At 37.4% G+C, this 23,319-nt stretch overlaps 1 protein-coding gene across 1 annotated transcript; it reads left to right on the top strand.

Annotated features, from left to right (window-relative positions):
• Window positions 1-5,008: 5,008 nt before the first annotated feature.
• Window positions 5,009-22,087, top strand: LOC123771743 (E3 ubiquitin ligase Rnf121). Its single transcript, XM_045764464.2, is given in 9 exon segments — window positions 5,009-5,170; window positions 8,611-8,651; window positions 10,538-10,679; window positions 12,969-13,123; window positions 13,966-14,194; window positions 14,581-14,613; window positions 14,615-14,659; window positions 14,661-14,789; window positions 18,160-22,087. Coding segments are annotated over 9 exon segments (1,026 nt in total). The 5' UTR covers window positions 5,009-5,068; the 3' UTR covers window positions 18,310-22,087.
• Window positions 22,088-23,319: the final 1,232 nt, after the last annotated feature.

Genomic DNA, 23,319 nt, shown 5'->3' with positions numbered 1-23,319 from the left:
CAGAGTAAATCTCTAAGTAGATTAGGTAGTGTAATAGACAGTCGTGCCCACTAAACTCTTGTTTTCCTATATATACTAAGCGAGAATATATAATAGGCTACATATATGGTTTCTTCCTTCCGTCCTTGAACTCATAGCCCTTCCAAGTGCTGTATAGTCATACCGACAGCGATTTATCTCGATAAGTTACCTTATTTTTCATATGTCTCTGTTAGAAAGCGCAGACATTCTTGAAGTGTACTGAATTATGTCTGAAAGAGATATAGTGATGAGACTATATATATATATATATATATATATATATATATATATATATATATATATATATATATATATATATATATATATATATATATATATATATATATATATATATATATATATATATATATATATATATATATATATATATATATATATATATATATATATATATATATATATATATATATATATATATATATATATATGTAATGCGATTTTTACTCATTCTTAGTAATAAAAATGATCTCCGCAAATAGTCAGAAGATTGTTAATTGTTGTTGTTGTTAAAGATTCGCTACTTGGAACAAAAAGTTCCAAGTAGCACGGGCTATGGTGAGCCCGTAGTGGACTTCAAGACTGTCAAATACTGTTCAATATTGTAAAATGCAAGACCTTACATATAGGGCGTAACAATACACATCTCAACCACAACCCGTCCTTCTGATAAGATGGTATTTTTTGTAACTATGTTGACGATCGTATAAATATCGACGTGATGGACAAATAGAAAGTAGAATTTGGTACTGTCCATTTTATAGTCCGGAAAAAATATAGCTTAACACCGAATTTAAACATTCCCATTTTTAGTATAGCACATATATGCACTATATTAGGGCCTAGAATGGTTAGGTTAGGTTCCACACAGAAAAGTTTTCCGGTTTGTCTTAATTCAATAATACAAAAGTCTGCTTTTTATTGGTCCATCGCGTCCATATTTGTACGATCGACCACATCGTTACTATAAATATTTTCATATTCACCTGACAGCTGGGTGGATAGCGCTTCGGATTCGTAGTCCTGAGGTTTCGGGTTCGATCCCCGGTGGAGGCGGAGACAAATGAGCAATAATGTTTCTTTCACCCTGATGCCCCTGTTACCTAGCAGTAAATAGGTACCTGGGTGTTAGTCAGCTGTCACGGGCTGCTTCCTGGGGGTGGAGGCCTGGTCGAGGACCGGGCCGCGGGGACACTAAGCCCCGAAATCATCTCAAGAGACACCAACATACACCAGACTTTAACAACCAGGTACCCATTTTACTGTTGGGTAAACAGAGGCTATAGTTACGGACTGACGCCCAGTAAATCCTCCCCGGCCAGGATTCGAACCCTGGACAAAGCTCTTGCGAAACGAGTGTCTTACCACTACACTACACTTAATGAAGAAAAGGACCTATAGGAGTTACGATTCACTATTTATTGAAAGTTGCTCAACAAATGAGAGCTGCAGCAAAAAAAAAAAAACTTAAGGAATTATTAAATAAAAAAAGTTTGACATTAAGAAAAAGAAAGTGGCTATTCAACTGTACAAGTCACTGCTGCGCCTCCATTAGTATTAGTGTATCCAAAAATGGAGGTCTTCAAAAGGACATAACCTCTTCGGAGAAAGGTTACCATAGTGATAACATAACTGTTATCATTTTTATAAATTTTGCAAGTATTTACCTACTTATAAGTTTCTTAGATTAAGGACCTGCCCGAAACGCTGCGCGTTCTAGTGGCTTTACAAGAATGTAATTATTATGCTATAATAATAGCATAATAAAATCCCAATGTACCTTCTTGTAAATCCCAATGTACCTTCCTCAATCAATGTACCTCACAATCCCAATGTACCTTCTTGTATATATATAAATAAATAAATAAATAAATAACATCCCACAACTAAGTCGACTCTCATACCAGGAACGATCAAAGGCCACATGACTAATTATTCTACAGAAACCAGACATCATGACAGGACTGATCTCACCGAGGCATTTAAAATACTGAACAACATAGAAGATATTAATCCACGTCTTTAAAAGGTCAAATATAACGCATACAAGGAGCAACAACAGCTCATTCAAGCTTAACAAGCCACAATGTAAGAACAAATGCTCATCTCCCCAAAGAGTAATAAACCCATAGAATCGCTTACGCGCCAAAGCCGTAAATGCCAAGATACTTGTTTTAAAATTCAAAAGGAAAAAATTTCTGGGGGAGACTTTTATAAAATTCAACTGGAAAAAATATTCTGGGGGAGACTTTTATAAAATTCAACTGGAAAAAATATTCTGGGGGAAACTTTTTTAAAATTCAACTGGAAAAAATATATAAAAAACAATGGGGGAAACTTTTGAAAAGCAGTCGGCTCCCTGTATCCTCCGTTGGAGCCACTAAAGATGGCCTTATTAGGGAAAATACTTCTGTTATTTCATCCCTAAAATCGCCACCGCCTTTGTTACTTTGGTATATATATGATAGCTAGTTTACTGTATGTATATAATTAAGCTCAACAGTTTCATACTATAATAAGCGTCATAACTTGTCTAAGGTGATCAGATTAAGACCTATCGACCGCCAGATTCATAATTATGTATCCTACAGTGTTCCTATCTTGCAAGTATAATTTAGATCTTAAAAAGTCAAGGACTTAGGTAACCATGAATATATATGTAGGACCTGCCCGAAACGCTGCGCGTACTAGTGGCTTTACAAGAGTGCAATTACTGTACTATGCTATGTATTCTCACAAACCCAATGTACCTTCTTGTATATAAATAAATAAATAAATGTATAGGCTCCTCAGTCACTGTATTAGCTTTATCGCCTTAACATTAAGGAATAATTTAGGCCTAAAGAAAGCTCTGAGATGTATACCATTGCTTCTCGGTGTATATACATTGAGTTTACTTTAGTCCTAGAACTATGTTAATCAGGGGTGAAGTTTATATACTTGCTGGTTGGTCAGTATAAGCTCTCGTTGGTGGTCCTAAACAACCCGTATAGAGGTTGATAGACCTTAAGCCCAACACCAAACCAAACTTATGGCCAATTATAAATACTGTTACATGTATATACCCAAATCATACATATGTATATGACAATTATTTCCACGTTGCAACCTTTACAATGCTTATAATCAAACTATATTATACAAGATTTATCTTTGAAATTCGAGTCGCCAAAATTACATCATTTATGCATAGCTTCGTCCATCACTAGAGGCGGAACATACGTATATTAAACGTTTCTCAAGTTGTTGTTCTAGATTCAGTTACTGGAACAACATTTCTATGTAGCGAACTGTAAACTGTTCTCAAGCGGCTGATGTTGTTGTTTTAGATTCAGCTACTCAGAACGAAATGTCCATGTAGCACGGGCTATAGTAAACCCGTAAATAAGCCTTACATTCTCAAGCCTATGCAAGCAATATATATAGTGGTCAGGTGGTGTTGCTACCGGTGCTAGGTCGGCGGCCGACCCAGTGTGGGGCGAGACCTCCCACAAAGGAACATTTACAAGGAGTCACCTTGGATATCTGGGTCGCCACTACCGCTTAACAGGGACTGGAGTCAATATATATATATATATATATATATATATATATATATATATATATATATATATATATATATATATATATATATATATATATATATATATATATGTGTGTGTGTGTGTGTGCGTGTGTGTATATCACGAAAGTAAACACGTGATTAAGAATGTGACAATGTCAGACCACGGAGGAATTCCTTAAGTACTTAAGTACTTAAGTACAGGAATTTCCTTAAGTACTTTCGTATATTAAATACATCTTCAGAAGGAATTATTCCTTCTGAAGATGTATTTAATATACGAAAGTACTTAAGGAAATTCCTGTTTCATTTTCCTCCGTGGTCTGACATTGTCATATATATATATATATATATATATATATATATATATATATATATATATATATATATATATATATATATATATATATATATATATATATATATATATATATATATATATGTAAAGACATTTTATTTTCCCCTAGTTTGACCTTCTGGGGGAAGGGGGGGGGACTTGCTGCTAGTCTATCGTGTATAGAATAGACAAATGGGGAGACATTTGACAAGCCGCCGGCTTCCTGTCCTCGTCGAAGCCACTGTCTCTCTAATGGCCCTCGGGTAAATTCTGGCATATTAATCCTTTGAATGCTCCGATCCTTGACCGTCTATGACACTGGGCCGCCTGCCTGTCTCAGTTCCTTGACCGTCTATGATACTGGGCCGCCTGTCTTCGTTCCTTGACCGTCTATGACACTGGGTCACCTGTCTCCGTTCCTTGACCGTCTATGACACTGGGCCGCCTGCCTGTCTCCGTTCCTTGACCATCTATGATAGTGGGTCGCCTGTCTCCGTTCCTTGACCGTCTATAACAGTGGGCCGCCTGTCTCCGTTCCTTGACCGTCTATAACAGTGGGCCGCCTGTCTCCGTTCCTTGACCGTCTATGACACTGGGTCACCTGTCTGTCTCCGTTCCTTGACCATCTATGATAGTGGGTCGCCTGTCTCCGTTCCTTGACCGTCTATGACACTGGGCCGCCTGTCTCCGTTCCTTGACCGTCTATGACACTGGGTCACCTGTCTGTCTTCGTTCCTTGACCGTCTAGCTGTCTATGACAGTGGGTCGCCTGTCTCCGTTCCTTGACCGTCTATGACACTGAGTCACCTGTCTCCGTGTTGGATGTAGATGTTTATCTCTCAGAATGTTTGGTATTATGTTTATTGTTTGTGATGTGTTTATATGTATGTATTAACACGATGTACTGAACGGGGTGAGAATAGCTTGAGCTACCTCATCCCTTTGTGTGTATTTTTCCTCAATAAACTTATTTCAATTTCAATTTAAACCTGTCTCCGTTCCTTGACCGTCTGACAGTGGGTCGCCTGTCTCCGTTCCTTGACCGTCTATGACACTGGGCTGCCTGCCTGTCTCCGTTCCTTGACCCTGCCTGCGCGCTCAGCTGAGTCTCGCCGACCACAACAACAAAAATGGCGGAGATGAATCACCACCACGGCCACCACCACGTCCCGAGAGGCCATATTCCCAATCCCCTGGATGAGAAGCTCCTCAGGATTATCAGGGAGAACTTGGTGAGGCTCTTGGGTAGTCGCTACGGGGGCATTTATGCGGGTTTGAAGCGAGTTTAGGGGAATTTTTGGCCATTGTTGGCCTCTTGTCTCTGCATTTGCTTGCGGTAGCAGGCGCAGCGTGGTTTTGAATCGCCGGGAGGAAGGTTTTCAGCCAAAATGTGTCTTAAGAACGCCCCATTTTCAGTGTTATTGTCTTGGTTCAGGTAAGATTAAGTCAGGAGGTGTGAATTTGTGATTAGCGGCCTTTAAAATAAAGCTGTACTATGTAGTAGTACTTGGTAATTTAAGTAATGGTAATGTCTTTTTTACAGACATAACTTTGGATAAAACTCACACGTGTGTATTTATAAATTTTATGTAAAGAGTTGCACCAAGTCAAAGGACTTGCACCAAGTCATGGTCAAAGGATTGGCAGATGCAGTTTAATGCTGATAAATGTAAAGTTCTGAGGTTAGGTAATGATGATAGAGTTACAAGATACGAGCTAGATGGTGTTGTGATTGCGAAGTCGGATTGCGAAAGGGATCTGGGAGTTATGATTAGTAAGAATTTAAAACAAAAGGATCAATGCATAAATGTTCGTAATAAGGCAAATCGGACACTTGGATTTATTAATCGCAGCGTTAGTAACAAGACACCTGGTGTGGTTCTCAAGCTATATCTTGCTCTAGTTAGGCCCCATTTAGATTATGCAGTTCAGTTTTGGTCGCCATATTATAGAATGGATATAAATTCACTTGAACGTGTCCAGCGTAGGATGACTAAGTTAATTCCCCAAATTAGAAATCTTTCATATGAAGAAAGATTAACAAAGCTTAAGTTGCATTCACTGGAAAGGCGAAGAGTTAGGGGTGACATGATAGAGGTTTACAAGTGGATGAATGGACATAACCGGGGGGATATTAATAGGGTATTAAAAGTATCAACACAGGACAGAACACGAAACAATGGATATAAATTGGATAAGTTTAGATTTAGGAAAGACTTGGGTAAATACTGGTTCAGTAACAGGGTTGTTGATTTGTGGAACCAATTGCCGCGTAACATTGTGGAGGTGGGGTCCCTCGATTGTTTCAAGCACGGGTTGGACAAGTATATGAGTGGGATTGGGTGGTTATAGAATAGGAGCTGCCTCGTATGGGCCAATAGGCCTTCTGCAGTTACCTTTGTTCTTATGTTGTTCTTAAGTCTTTGACATTCTGCAGAGTGCTTTGTCAAGGAGACTCAATCTCAACGACTAATGCAGCTACTTCCCAGGATCCAATCATCTTGGCTTTCTTGACTTCCTGACCATGTCACTACCATTCCTGACTGCTGATACACCTGCGGAGATCTCATCTATGGAATTACGATTAGGTGTCCTTTCTATCATCGATATTCTGAGAACTGGAGTTGTTATTAATAGAGGTGTTCATCTGGATGATATCCTTCGTGACTCCGTCCATTCCCAAAGGAGAGCGGCTATTGGGTCTACTTACATTTGTCTATTTAAGATTTAATTCACTTTGAATTATTTTTTTTGTAAAGCTATCCTCCGAAGTAAAGTTTTTGTTAGCAGCGAAAGTATTTCAGGAGTATTTATTATAACCCCTTCTTCTACCCTTCGAGTTCTAATATCTCTGTTGCCCTCAATGTCTTGCATCAACTTTTATAGATTATTTCACACTTCATAAAATCAATGTTATGATCCTTTTCCCAACTATGGTTTGCTACAGCATTACCACCACCCATGATTCTTAATGTGTTTTTTATGTTCAGCAGTTTTGATCTCAAGTTTTCAACGTGTTTCCCCCACATAGACTTCGTTGTAATCTCTACAAGTTAATATATCTGCCTTTTGGATTTCTACCATCTACTCTATTCTTGCAAACCCTTTCTTTAATTGTATTGGGGGAATTAAAAACGTTTTAATGTCTTGCATCATTTACATTATGGGCCAGTTTATTTAATAGAGGGTTATATAGTAATTTCAAAACTATTTTCTTATCAGGATTCCAATGGCATCTTTTGGTCTCAGTGTAAAGGATGCCTTTAGATATACTATGTACTTTTTCAATAAACCATGAGGGATAACCTAAATCCAAAAAATGCTTTTGTAGGTACCATTATTTAAGTTTAGCTTCTAGGTAAGACAGGGCCACAAATCCTATTTGCTCTTAGATAAAGACCGGTGAGTACACTCGTCTTAACTGAATTAGAATGTGAGAAAAAATGAATATATGAAACTTGAAAGTACAAAAACGGATTTTGAAAGAAGGTAGATAATGTAATAAATTAAACAAAGATACTGTGTGTGTCTTACGAGCCTTCGAGTCTTCCCTTGTTACTGCCAAATGTCACAAGAACCAGCTTAGGTTTCATAAAGACAATGAATATATGAGTTTGTATGTGTCTTGCCCATAAGTACTGCATGTAAATTAATCGTTACTTTTACCTACAATCCAAAATAGGGGGAATTCTTTATTAACTCTTTTTTCCATAGTAAACTGTGTATCTTTACATAAAATTCACAAATACATAAGTGTGGATTTTTATACTATGTAATACTGTATGACCATTGCATATTTATTATATACCTGAAATATATCTGAAGGCCCCCAACTCTAGTAGCCTCGATGGGGACAGTTAGCCAGCAGCTTGTCAAAGGTTCCCCCATTATTTTCATTACAGGTATTGTTAGTGGCCAACTTTCAGGCTTTGTGAGATTCATTGGCAATTAAGCCATTATCTTTGGTTATGTTCAGGTTGATAAACTTCGTCATCGGCATGTTCGTCTATTTCAGATGTGACGCCCCCTAAGGTTTACGACAAGTGTATAATTTTGAAGTTATCTTGGTCTTTGAAGTAAAACATTTATCAAGCTCAGTCATGAGCTTTTGTGATTTTTAGGATTCACACTACCAGTGTAGATTTATCCTTTGATTTGTATCCTTTGTGTTGGTTCTGGGAACCAATGTCCCTGTGGCTCAGTTGTTGACTAGGCATCTTGGTTAGTGGTCTGGTCAAATAGGCCTTTAGTATTATAATTATTATAATTTATTTATTTATATATACATACATACCTACACACAAGAAGGTACATTTGGTTTATAAGAGTGCATAGCATAGATGTTTTTACATTCTTGTAAAGTCATTAGTATGCGTAGCGTTTCGGGCATTAGACTCCACTGCCGGCAGTCTGATGTATGAATCGCAGCTCAGTGGACCAGGTATCATTTAGCTGTATTGATAAAGTTCTCATGGACACTGTGAGAGGTCAACTAGTTAGGCCCCCTTTATGTATACATGTAATTGGAGTGTATTGAAGTCTTAAGGCATTAACTATTTATACCGAATACTGTATTTTTTTTTATAGAACTAAACTGACGTACTTTTAACTGCAGGTAAAGTAAGGTAAAGATTAAGGTAACTGCAGCCTCACTTTTCATTTTATCTTTCAGACAGACCAGGAGGTACTTTTATCAGAAGAGGAAAAATGGAGGTAAGTAACATGATACATACTGTTCTTATACATAATTTAGAGGATATAATTACCAGTTGTTCATTGTCCTTGTTATTACGGTCGAGGCCAGGTCGAGGACCGGGTCATGAGGATGCTAAGCCCCGAAATCATCTCAAGGTAACCCTTTTAAGGTAACGGTATTTAATAGTACTGTACAGTACTAGCAAATCTTTTTTTTATTACGTTATTAGATTTCATAACTTAATTTTCAGTGTTTTATGGTTATACATTAGAGAAGGTATCGATATTATATAACGAAATTGTTTTAAAATCTTTACTTAGTTTTGACCGAAACCATTTTGCTATGTTAGTCATAGTTGTTCAATTGAAGAAAAATGTTTGTTTGTTACAAAAAAAGAAATTTGCCAGGTACCTGTACATTTTTCACACCCTGCTACATTTAATTATACATCTTCACTTCAAAACAGGAATTCCATTTTAGAGCACCCTACCAATTACAGTATTTAAGTCATTTGTACTCTCATTTGATCTGATTTTTTTAATTTTATTAAATTGCTATTCAAAAGACATTTTTCTTTTACTAAAGTATACTGTATGAGGGGAAATTAAAAGCCAAGTTTAATTTTTTATATATGTAGTAGAACACAATTTTTTTTTGATACCATACTATATGACATTTATTGCTTATCATATACTTCTCTGGGAATACTCTGCTAACCCCTTACACTGCTCCAATCATATCGGGCAATTTGCCCATATGCTCCAATCACCAAGAGACGATTTAAGGTCCCTCCCTCCACCCCCCCCCCAATTTTGTTAATAATAATAATAATAATTTTTATTTAGGTAAAGGTACATACATAAAGAGATTTTACAATGTTTGTTGGCTTTATAGATAGAGCTAGTACATACAATGCCTAAAGCCACTATTACGCAAAGCGTTTCGGGCAGTTAATACTGCCTACTTAATAGCCTTTAGGCTATTAAGTAGGCTATTAATAGGTTAATAGCCTTTCCCCTACACAATCTAGGGGGGACATCATTTGACACTAGAGATCTCTGTCCACCATTTGACATATTTGAAAAAAAATCATGAGTTCATTTGTTTCCTTCGAGGGCTTTAGAAAAAATATGCCGACAGTGTCTGCGTGCATCACTGTCCAATATCTGAATGTGGAGGGCAGCCATGCTAGGAGCCTTGGAACTTTTATCAACAGCAAATGAGGGATTATCATGTATATGTTTACAAGCAAAATGTGTGCTATGTAAACATATGGTACAAGATTGAGGCTTATATATATTAGTATGAATAAATACAGGTTGTGCATATATTTATACACAAATGTAGGCGATGAGTCACAATAACGTGGCTAAAGTATGTTGAAGTATCTCTACTTCCTCATCACAATCGACTTACAAAATGGTAATGGTCCAGGACGGACCGAAACGTCGTCGCCCCTTCACCTTCTAGTGTGTGGTCTGGTCAACACAAATGTACATACTTATAGTGTATTTTCATAATGAACACCATTATTGACACACACAACATGTTAAAACACACAAAAAGTAAGAAACAATGAAAATAAATCAACAAAGTTATTTCAGTGTGGCACGTCGCCTTATTTTTACCCAAAAATGCAACTTCTCCTGGCCACTATATCTAAACCTACAGTAGGTAGAGACTTTTTACTTGGATTTTCGTGCTTCCTGGATGATATAACACTGATAAAAGAAAAAATAACTTCAGAACAAAATCTTTTTGTCCACATGTCAAAATTGGTACAGAAATAGCGTGTGCAGTTAAGAGAGTTAATATGCTTTATTATCATCTGTGCATCTTTGGCTAATTCTTATTGCTAGCTTTTTTTTTTTTTATCTTCTGATCAATATAATTTCTTCGGCAGATTAGATCACCTTCGGTTGCACGAGAAGCACAAGGGCCACGAGGAGATGCATGCAGAGATGGTTCTTATCTTGATGTTGGTTACTATAATAGCACAGATTGGACTTGTGGCCTGGAAAAAGAATCATTATAAGTCATATCAGGTGGGAGAAAGTTCTATTTGTCATTTGAAAGTACAGTGTGGTATTGTAATTTTTAATTTATCCTCTTGTAAAAAAATTTCCTACTTCTGTTTCCCAAAGAATCACATTTTTACTGCCTTGTTAGTATGAAAATAATAATAAAATATTGCTGGAACAAAAGTGGAGGTGTTCAGGGATCAATTAGACAAGTCCCTACAAGAAATGCCAGACCAACTGGGATTGAGGTGGATATGCAGGCCTGGGGGCCACTTCAAGTAACTGCCTTTTGAACCAAGCTATTACATGTCAAGGCTGGGCCCAGGCTGGGCTTGGGGAGTAGAGGAACTCCCAGAACCCACTCCCAAGTATACCGAGGGGGGGGGGGGGAGCCGGTCGGCCGAGCGGACAGCACGCTGGACTTGTGATCTTGTGGTCCTGGGTTCGATCCCAGGCACCGGCACGAAACAATGGGCAGAGTTTCTTTCACCCTATGCCCCTGTTACCTAGCAGTAAAATAGGTACCTGGGTGTTAGTCAGCTGTCACGGGCTAGCTTCCTGGGGATGGAGGCCTGGTCGATGACCAGGGCCGCGGGGACACTAAAAAGCCCCGAAATCATCTCAAGATAACCTCTAGATAACCTCAAGAAGGAAAGAAATGTAGTTATTGTGAGAACTTTTCAGTGGCACCATGAATGATGTGCACACTGCTTGATAGGCCTACCTGCAGGTAATGGGGTTCTTACCTTTACACCCCTCTTTCAGATCACAAAGAAATCGCGATGGCGTGATATATCAATGAGAAAATCATTTTGGGCAATGAGGTGACTTGAACTGGCATTCTGGTGATTCACAGACGTTCCCATTTTTTAATCTTCGTAAAAATTCTGGTTGGGCACTAGTTCGGGACTCCAGAGTCTGCTGGTGAATTCAGAAGAGTTCCAGGTTGATAGGCTTTTGTCCTATCGTGGTCTAGTATTCACCTAGTTGTGCTTGTGTGGATTGCGCTCTGGCTACGTGCTTCTCATCAGTCAATCTATCAATTGATTTTTTTTTCCACACACTCCCCCAGGAAGCAGCCCATAGCAGCTGTCTAACTCACAGGTACCTATTTACTGCTAGGTGAACAGTGCATCAGGGTGAAAGAAACTGCCCATTTGTTTCTGCTATCGCCGGGGATCGATCCCCGGACCCTAGGATTATGACTCCCGAGTGCTGTACACTCGGCTGTTGGTGTGTGCGTGCGCAAAAGTATGGACCAAAAAAAAAAAGTTATATAATTGTGTTGGTCAAATGTGTGTTCTCTCCATTGACTTTCTACTTAGGGAAGAATCTAAAGTAACTACTACTTAGGGAGGAATCTGCTGACTGAGGCAGTGTCTTCCAGGGTGCTGGGTGATGCACTGCTACCAGCCTGACGGCTGAGTGTACAGCGCTCGGGACTCGTAGTCCTGAGGTTCCGGGTTCGATCCCCGGTGGAGGCAGAAACAAATGGGCAGAGTTTCTTTCACCCTTATGCCACTGTTCACCAAGCAGTAAATAGGTACCTGGGAGTTAGACAGCTGCTACGGGCTGCTTCCTGGGGGATGTGTAACAAAAAGGAGGCCTGGTTGAGGACTGGGCTGCGGGAACACTAAGCCCCGAAATCAACTCAAGATAACCTCAAGAATGGATTGTAATCATTTGGCACCAGTTGGTATTCACTCTTAAAAACGTAAGGCATAATTTGCCACTCTTTGGAAACAGTCTCTTTTTGAATTCTATCTCATATTGGTCTTTGAATTCATGACGAAACTGAAGAGTTAGTGTTGGAAGAGGGAGTTGATTATCTTCTTGGATTGCATATGAGCAGCCTGAAGGCCTAATGTAATAAGAACTGCAACATAATTTAGTAGACATCATAGGGAAATTCACACTAGTTACTCTGTCTAGCTTCAAACTATTATGTGCTTCTAACCCTTTCTACTAATGCTCATTGGATGGGTATGGGGTGCATAATAAATGAATTATATTTTAATTTTAGGAACAATGTTACTTGTACTAAATGCATCATAAAAGATTGCTTTTAACAGTAAATTCTCACGGGAGACATCTCCCGTCACGCAGGGTGCAGTCGCACCTCCACAGATCTCCAGTATCATCTATTGATACTGGTAATGGCTCAAAAGGGCGTCCACTTACGGGCTATTCATGCCCGTGCTACCTTTTGGGTGGCTTAATCCTCATCAATCAATCAGTAAATTCTGTAAACATTACTAAACTGACTCGTAATTTAATTGCAAATTTATGTGTGATTATTAATGAACTTTGCAGCTAGTGAGTATGATTGGTGTTTGGTTGATCCCCTTCATCCTATGCCTGCATAACCACTGGTGGCGGTTCATCTTCATCTGGCTGGTTTTCTCCTCCATCACCATCATAGTAGTGAAGAAAGCCCTTGAGCGACCACTAGAGCAAACTACGCCCAGGTCAGCCACCTTGATGACACAGTTCATTTGTGCGTAGATGTATTAATCTTGTTGTGTGATAACCGCGCACTCCCTTTTTATTGCGTCAACCAGCATCATGGGGTTTAGGAGCTACACTATGAGTGGTTGGAATACCATCTGTAGGAACAAGCTGTAAGAGTTCGGAAATGCAAATTCCAGGAGCCCAGATTTTTGGGTAAGCTGAATAAATTAGAATTCAAGTTTTTGACTTATTACCTCAAATAAAAATTTAGGGTACAGAGATTTCCGGCAAACAAAAAAACGCTAATAAATTAAAAAAAATCATTATTGGGCTTGCCTTGGTAAAAATTCAGCTGATTCAAATGTCCAGCTAGCCTTAATGGGGATGGGACCCATATAATGTTGCTTATTGAGTATAAACAGTAGTTTTAAGTCCCATATTTTGGTACCCGTGAAAAGTTTGAATGTCCACCTGCAGCATCTTGGAATGTCCAACTAAGACTGAATAGTCTTGCAATTGCAATTGAGTTACTCTAATCAGGTCCCTAAGTAATAATATATATATAAAAAATTACTAAAATATAAAATTAAAAAATTAAAATGGTGTTTTCTCTGTTGGCGCAATAATGGGCAAACGAGTTTTCTCAGCTGACGCAGCACTGTGGTTAAGCTATTCTAAAATGTAAATAAATCTGTATGATAGAACTAAGCTTAGGTAGCTGTTGAATAAAGGGGACAATTCAGTTCTGTTTAATCTTCTTAAGCTCTATTCCATCAGTTTCATGAATATTCAGTCATATTGATGTGATAGCAAATAATCTGTATTGCCTATTAATAATCTTGGTTTATTATTATTGCAGACAAGTATATAAATGGTTTCTTCTCATCTACAAGATCTGCTGTGGCCTCGGAGTGGTGGGTTACGTAATCATTATGATAACTATGATGGGCTTTAACTTCTTGTTCGGAGTGAAGCCCAGTGTGTGGATGGACAGTGGCCTTATCTTTATTTTCTATGGACTGTATTATGGGGTTCTTGGGCGAGATATTGCCGAAGTGTGTGCCGGCAAGATGGCTTCTCACGTTGGGGTTAGTATACTTTCTGTAAGGTTTTATTATTTCTTCTATCTTGATTCCTGTAAGCATGCTTTCCCTCCTCCAGTGCCAAATACAGTCATCTGTGTTTTGCTGTTCTTACAGTTCCTCGATCCTCACATATTCCATATTTCCCCAATTTTGTTCAGACTTATTCTTGCTTATATTTACTCATCCATTATACTTCAGTTGTTTTCTACTTTTGTTAATCACTTGAGTATACTTTTTTTTTTTACCATGTCTGCTGTTTTGGTACGTAAAATCTATATTATTTTGATGGAAAATGTAGTAGAGCCTAGCATTTTCCAATTCGGATTGCTTAGAACAATGATGCGTATCTTAGCAGGATTCCTGATACAGTAATGTACTTCAAATTTCAGTACTATACTCCACATGGCATGCCTACATCGTACGCTGGAGCCTGGAGTGTGCGCCGTGTGTGGCAACCCACAGCTGGTGCCAGGAGGGCGAGGAGGGGATCATTGAGAACACCTATCGGCTCTCTTGTGGTCACACCTTTCATGAATTTTGTATTCGAGGCTGGTGCATTGTCGGCAAGAAACAGACGTGCCCATATTGTAAGGAGAAGGTAAGATTTATTAATACATGAGTAGCATTTCTTTGTAGGCTGATCATTCTTGTTTTAATATCTGTAGTATATATACTTATTATCCAGAGTACTGCATGCTAGAGCTATGCATGTCCACATAGGGAAAAAATATGGAAAAAACGATTACGACATAATGTCGGCACACATCTTGTGTGACATGGAACATATGCCTTCATATATATTTAGACACGAGGACAAAATTCTTGTATAATATTTTTAATAGAAATGTACAGAGATACATAACGTTGAAAACAATGACTTTTGGGCTTTCATTTATGGAGGCGAGATGTTATCTTTTTTCCCTTATATGGCCAATGAAGGTACAGTATTTTCTTGGATTTTTACCTATAATGTTCAGAACTATATCCATCACTTTTTGCAGATTATGCTCTTATTATTAAAGTACCATTTGATATAGAGAATTGAGATAAGGAGGGAATTTGAGGCTACTGGTGGTCACAATGTCCATCCCATGGTCAGCCATTTGCTTTCTTGGAGAGTAAAGCACAACCACAATTATGAAAGTTCCTATAAATTCGCTTGGCATTATGAAAGCATATACAGTATTGTACTGTATTTTTGTATATATTTTACATTTTTTATTACAAAAATGTAAAGCTATTGATGAATCTAGCAAAAAGCAACATGTATTGAGCCTCGGCCACCTGATAAAAGGAATGAGGTAAGGGCCGTCTGGCTGAGATGCCAGGTGACCTGTCATTTAGTGGTGGTGAGGTACATACCGGTGCGGGTATTTACTCTAGACCGATGATCGTTTGGACGTGTTTTCATGGGGGCTGCCTAATTCCTTCAAGCTGTTATCCTGTTTTGTTGCTCCTATTCTTTCTGGGGGGAATATTCTCAGTTTTGCACTGATTTCTTCATTCCCAAGCAACCCTCACTTCATAGTGATGCAGATTTAGGTTTTGGCTTCAAATAGGCAACATACGGATCTTGAGAGACCTCACGTGTCTAGCTAAGGTTTAAAGGTAACAAGAGCTAAGCTTGGGGAGAGGGGCTTACTGTGGGCCCATTTTAAATTTGTTCGTTACATTGAAAGCTTGATTTATTTCCCCATATTTTAAAATATATGCAGGAGATAGCTTGGATATGTTTATTTGGTTAGATTAGATCATACAAGACATGGATATGTAAACATACCCGTCAGATTTTTTCTGCATAATATGGGATTGAATAGATAATTAACACTATAGTACTCAACTTTATAGGAAACTGTACTTTTCAAGTTAGTAGACACTATTAGTTTCTAATAGTGTCTACTAACTTGAAAAGTACAGTGAAGTTTCAGGGATCTGGTGTTCTGATATCTTGTATGATTTATTAGACTCGGCCTTTGTTTTTACCAAACTGCTGTAGTCAACACAACACTTAAGTAAAAAGTGCTCAGTTTTTAGGCAGTTGCATCATAATCTTTTGCATTATTTTGGATTTAAAGAGTAAGAATTTATTTTTGTAAGTACTGTATAGTAAATAAGTTTATGGTATTAGCTTCTATATAAATTAACACATTTACAATAAATTTTATAAATAGAATATAATGAGCACTGTTAAATAAATAAATCCACACTAGGTATTGTTCTGTCTACAATCCACACCTCTCTACAATTTTCATTGTAAATTCAATCATTTCCTACAAGATTGTATGGCAGCCAAGAATATACTGAGTGTATAAATTATAGAGGCATTTGTTTACTAAATGTTGTGAGAAAGTGTTATAACAGGATAATGATCAGATAGTGGGGGTAAGAATTTTAGAGTTACAAAGGTTGAGATCAGATTATCATTGATTATTGGAGATAATCATCTTTGGTCTAGTTCAAGAGTGGGGGACATTTTGTCATGCAGAAACCATATTTTACTTAGTGAAGATTTCACAAAGGCTGCACATTGTATTATGTGCTGTATACGTTTAAATATGTCAAAAACAAAATTGCAAATCAAGTTTCATTGATTTAAATTGCTCTTGAAGGCCACACTGATTATCACAAAAAAGCCCCTTAAAGTCGCATGTTCCCCCAACCCCTGGTCTTGAGCTTTCCCAGGGTGGCCGCTACACGTCCTGTGTTCTTGTGGTGGTCTTATGTTTTGGGCAATATTCGTGCATCTTAGGACATGCCAAGCATTCTAGACTTATGTTGTGAACTTCTGGTTTGAAAGTACATGTACAGTACAGGGGGGAATTAAATAATGATGTTAAAATAGGTATTTTTCTGAGTAGAAAGTGAAAATGGGAATCTTGGAGGTCTCAAAACAAATTCTATTTTGAAACGGAATATTGTATAAAGGAAAGCAAATTTTGCAATATACAATATTCAGTTTCTTGGTTTGCTTTACATGTTCTTTTACTTAACTCCTGCATAGTTCGAGGGCAGACTTTTAATATTTTGTTACCGCTTGCGAACAAAAAACTACGCTAGTTTACATGTTGTTAAATTTAACGATTTTGTTAAGATCTGTGAATTTTTTACAAATACTGTACTGTATGTACTGTATATCAGAATTTACCGGAATTTTGTCATGAACTTACATGAGCTTCAGGACCCCTCTGTTAATGGCAGAAGTAACACTTCATAGCCTTCTTTATATGTGCTGCCTGCCATATTATAATATGTAATGTTATTATCCCTACAGCCTATAGATTAAGGCCTATTAACTGCAGCCAGCATCATTAATGCCACATAGCCCAACCCGTCCTCTTAAAAATGTCACTTTTCGCCCGTATGCGCGCTATGGCCAAATTTGGACGTAATTTGAAATGAAATTGACTCACAAAAGTGACGTACTGTTCCGTTTTCTGTTCGAGTCGTCCGGCTTACTCGGCCAGCTTAGAAAAGGATTCTTTCATTAACGTTTTTCATACCGTTTTGAAACTTTATAAGAATTTCCTGCCCACCTATCAGAGGACCCTTAACTTACTGTTGTTGAAAAAAAATCCCAAATTTATATTAATTTTTTTTTTATTTTCAAATTGCGTCCATATTCGGCCATACGGGCAAACGACCAAAAGTGACGTTCTTTTTAAGAGGACAGGTTGCATAGCCAGCCAGAGGCTTAGGGCTAGTGCAGGAATATTCTTGGAAAAAAATGTATGCTACTATACTGTATTCTTTTGTGTCTTACATTTAAGTGTTCTTTAATATTAAAATTTGTTCACAGAGTAATCACACTTAACAAGATTTATCAATGAGAAAATCCACATTCTCTCATTAAAATTTGTGCTGTACATTTAGCAGGGTATAATTTAACTATTTGTTTCATTGTTCAGCAGTGAATGAATCCATTTTTGAATGAATACAGTATCTGTATTGATGAATGTTGTTCCTTACAGGTGGATCTCAAGAAAATGTTTTGCAACCCATGGGAGAAACCCCATGTGTTTTATGGACAGTTACTAGATTGGATTAGATTGCTAGTGGCATGGCAACCAGCAATTATTTTCATTGTTCAAGGCATCAACAACTACCTTGGTCTCCAATAAAGCTCATCAATGTAGATATCTAGTCATGTTTAATATTTTCTTGAGTTGCTAGAAAATATGGCCATTAAACTAAATCATTGTTATTTATTTGAATTAATGTAATATTAGAAGGGACTCATCTCAAGCAAGGTATTCTGTTCCGGCAACAAGTTCTTCGTAATTTCTGATTCATTGGTTGTACAGGAAAACAAACGTCACACTGACACTGTAGGATGATCTGAGGTTTTGAAATTGCCGTGATCGTTACTCTGTGAGTTTAATAGGACTATAGGCATTCTCATTAGACAGGATTAGACAGGGATTAAATGGAGAAATCATTTTCATTTTAAAACTGCTGCAAGATGGATGCATACATTTAAAACCAAACGTCCTTTCATTTGGTGGCACAATCAAGAAGGTTATCATTTGTTGTTGCATCTGCAACAAATGTATTATAGGGTGATGTAGTGTGTTTTTATAAGTGAACCATCAATGATCATTTTTCTATGAAGTTTTTGTTTTTTTAACTACTGTACCTTGGAATTGGGGGGCTTCCAACCTTTAGAGATTGACCTTGCCCATCTGCTCATGGGCAGTGACGACAGATGCTCGCGTGTCCTGGCAAGGATGTTGCGCATTTCTGCTCTCAATCTGGCAATACAAATAATTTCAGCAGGAAAAGCTATTTGCATTTCAAGTGGATAAGTATGTGGTGTAGGCACCATGTAAAGAGCCAAGCAATATTTTAATAAATTTTTTGTTTACCTAAAACAGCAGCTACTTAATCGTAGTTAATCGTTGTTGTAGGAAGCGGTAATTTAATTTTCAGTCATTTCAATCCAGCTAAATGTGTTTTTGTTGCTTTATTGCTGTTACCATTTCATTTTAAGCTGCAGGTTTTTTTTTCTGTTTATCGAGCTTAAGATAAGAGAATTTCACATTGTGATGCATCCCAAATATACTCTTGGGTTTGACTAATGTGACCAATTACCTTTTTATATATAATTAAATAATGAACGAATTGGCTACTTTTACTCTATCAGTACAGTATATGAAATCATGCTGCAGGGAAGAATTCTAAGAAAGGTTAGGATGCAATTGAATTATTTGTATAAGTGTTAGATCATAATTTATAAGCCTATATCAATAAATTATCAAAGAATGCAAAATCACAATCAACGGATCCTAAAAAAATTTCAGCTGATTGCCAGAACCAGAAGCATATTTTTGCTTTTTGGTTTATTATGTCTATTAAACAAAATGGGATAGAAATGTAATAAGCCTGAATTAAATGATCGAATATTGTCCCTAGGATGCAGTATTAGTCAAGCCACGTAAAACTATTTCAATAGTGGGATAGCAATATGATCAGTCCGAATATAATGATCAGATTTTGTCCCAGACTATTTAGTTAATACAGTTGCTGACTGTATGTAAAAATACATTTATTTTCAAATGTTTCAAACCCCCTCGCATGTTAATTTCATATCTTCTTTTTGGATGTGATTTTTTTTTCATTTCCATTTCTGAGGAAAGAATCTTTTTGATTTTGGTGGTTAACAATTACTGTGTACTCCTGGTCGAATAGAGCCCCACTTTCTGGAGTGGCAGTTGCAGTGTAAAATTGTCCTTCTGTTGTAAAATACAGATAACATAAGCTATGCTGGTTACCTTGCGATGTTTTCGGGGCTCAACGTCCCCGCGGCCTGGTCTTTGACCAGTAGAATGTTTTTTGGACTGGAATTCATTAATACGTTCTGATTCTAGTATTTTAAATGAAATATAACTAGATACACAAAAATTACACATGTAGTACAGGTACTGTACAAATAAATAACGTTCATTCCAGATCAGAATTTGCCTCAATAGAGATTGGGTAGGTGGCTTAGGAACGTTCTTTTGATACTACGCGACAGTGCTAGAAATTTTATTTTGAGAGTGGTCGAGATAATTATTCCATAAAGTTGAATTGAATGAGGTTTCAATGCTATTTCATGGGAAAGCTAGAGCTATAACTGTGTTTTTAGGAGCAGGAAAATTGATGGTCCTTATTTTAGATATATTCTGTGGCTAGTTTAAATTTTGTGAGAAGTTATGCTTAGTCAAAACTGGATATTGACCCACTTCTCTTTAAATATTAATCTTCCCAACTTGGTGGCTTCTTTTGTTCATTACTTCTCCTTAAATGTTAATTGCATCAAGTTAATAAGAAATACCACAGATCTTAGACAAAAGAAACTTTTCAAATCATGGTGCTATGTTTGAAATACCGTATAATGTTTAAGGGCTGGGATGTGGGGGGTGATGTGTACTCGGAGTTGTGTGTGAAAAACTGCACAGTGAGGATCTCTTGAGAGATCATCATCATAACAGGTTAAAATTTAGATTTTATCCAGTAAAATTTGGCTATACAGTAAAGTGGGAAATGAGTAGGAATGGTAGATCCTCTTAATGTGAATCGGAATGCATTTTTTAAGTTGCCTAAGTTGGCATAATTTTTTACGCAATAAGAAAGCCACTAAGCCTAGTTAAGTTCTATGGATTTTTTTTTTTTGGGGGGGGGGGGGGGAAGGGAGGTTATATATCTTGAGGTTATCTTGAGATGATTTCGGGGCTTTTTAGTGTCCCCGCGGCCCGGTCCTCGACCAGGCCTCCACCCCCAGGAAGCAGCCCGTGACAGCTGACTAACACCCCAGGTACCTATTTTACTGCTAGGTAACAGGGGCATAGGGTGACAAACTCTGCCCATTGTTTCTCGCCGGCGCCTGGGATCGAACCCAGGACCACAGGATCACAAGTCCAGCAGTGTTGTCCACTCGGCCGACCGGCTCCAGCAAGGGAGGGAGCAATTTTGCATGCTTGTCATTTGTGCATTAAAATATTAATTTTATGTATTGTTTAAGATAATCCAAAACATAAATGACCAATAATGGTTGACAAAAATGGTCGAAGTTAGTGGATTTTGAGATGGAATGGAAGGAGATTGGTTCATATTAGTCAGTTCGAGTGAGAGTACACAGTAGTTTTTTTTTTCCCATTATTGCATCTCGTTTTTACCATCACTTAAATAATGTGGGATACTGAAAATATTTTGATTGATTTTGGAAACTGCAGCACCTTTGGATATTCTCATTAACCGTGATCTTTGACACAAATTTCTCACACATAATTCCTGTATGCGATAGTATGTTTAGAGATAAGATTGTTTTGAGCTGTTTGTACAAGTATTTTGCTGCAGATATTTTTTTAATTTTCATTTTTACTCTTACAGCACATATATTTTTATATTTGGGTGACATATACTGTATTTAGATTTTTGTGTACTTTTCCTTACCTAAAAATCACTTTAATTTTCCTTTCAGTTCCTTTGCTCAGTGGTTTATACCATTTAAGGTTTCTCCCTTTGACTAAATTTCTCCCCCTCTTCTCTCTCTCTCTCAAGTACATTCGCATGGTCAGTGTTAGGTAGTAGATTTATATATGTAATTACTGTATTTTATGCATAAGTTCTCTTATACATACAGTATCTGATATTTTTATAACAATTATGTTCTTTTCATTATCCAAGTCAACCATAGATCCTGTCTGAAACGCTGTGCGTTCAAGGAATTTCACGATTCATGATTAACTCTTGTCTACTGTAATTTCCAAATTTTCTTAACTGTGCACTATAAATTTCCTTAATATATTTATTATTCTTATTACTGGTATTATTGTTTATAGACATCAAATTTAATTTGTGTGTGTTATCCATACATATTGATACCTTTGTAATCTACAAGTAAAATTATTTTTCAGATATCATGCATATGCTTTAAATGTTTTTGTTTTTTCCTCCCAAAGATTGATGGGAAATCCTGTTTTAATACATCACCCTTTTGTCTATGGTGCCTGGTCGATTGCGGAGGCGAGATTTGTGAATTCTCTCTTGAGTACTTGGTATGTTAAAATGGGGAAGAGTAAGGGGTGACGTGATAGAAGTGTATAAATGGATAATTGTGTATAACTAATGAGATGTAAATAAGATTTTCAATATACATTGACACTAAATAGAACTCAAAAGAATGGATAAATATTGGATAAGTTTACAGTTAAGAAAGACCTGGATAAATACTCGGTTGAAAATGGTTATTGGTTTATGGTGGTAATTACCTGGTAACATATTAAGACATCGCATCATTGGATTGTTTCAAGCTGTAAGGTAGGCATATATGAGAATGAGTTTGGGTGGATATATAAATAGCAGCTGCCTCATATAGAGCCATATGCCTTCTGCTGTTTCCTTAATTTTTACGTTCGTATGGACTGCCAGATCTTGTGGGTATCGTGCACCTCAAGACTGAGTAAATGCAAGGTAAATAACATGGCACGATCGAAAGGGAACGCAGAGAAACATTCAAAATAAATGGAAAAGTATAACTTTGGGGAGGGGGGGGGAATGCAATGTGAAAGGTATAGACTTGAGCAGACCAGCAGGAGACATTAGTATTAATTCTGTATAGCTATGAACAATAAATGATGGGGGGGGAAATGTAGCCGTGTTACTAACCCTTTTTTTCTCTCCCCGTCAAATAACCCCCAGTCTCCCCACACTCATTATTATCTGGTAATTAGGAAACTAACTTTGTTAGGTTAAAAAAATCATTAAAATGACCTACTTGTTATAGGGAGATTTATCATTTCCCAAAACTGGATAGAATGGGTACATCCATTCCTCTAGTCATTGTTGCCCCTGAATCACCACCACCCATTCTTAGTTTTCACTCACTCACTCTCACACACACACTCTCTCTCTCACACACACACTCTCTCTCTCTCTCTCAGTAGTTTCAAAGCATTATATGACAAAGAGTGCTGGGAAGACGGGACACCACGAGCGTAGCTCTCATCCTGTAACTACACTTAGGTAATTACACACAAACACACACACTCACTTACTCACCCACCCACACCCACACACACACACTCACACTTTTTTTTTTTTAGAAGCCTACAAGGAAATTTCAAGCTCTTTTATACTGAATATAATAG

Source organism: Procambarus clarkii, chromosome 75 (assembly GCF_040958095.1).
Source record: "Procambarus clarkii isolate CNS0578487 chromosome 75, FALCON_Pclarkii_2.0, whole genome shotgun sequence".
NCBI classification, from domain to species: Eukaryota; Metazoa; Arthropoda; class Malacostraca; order Decapoda; family Cambaridae; genus Procambarus; species Procambarus clarkii.
Note: the sequence above shows the minus strand (reverse complement) of the source record. Positions and strands in the feature narration are given on the sequence as shown.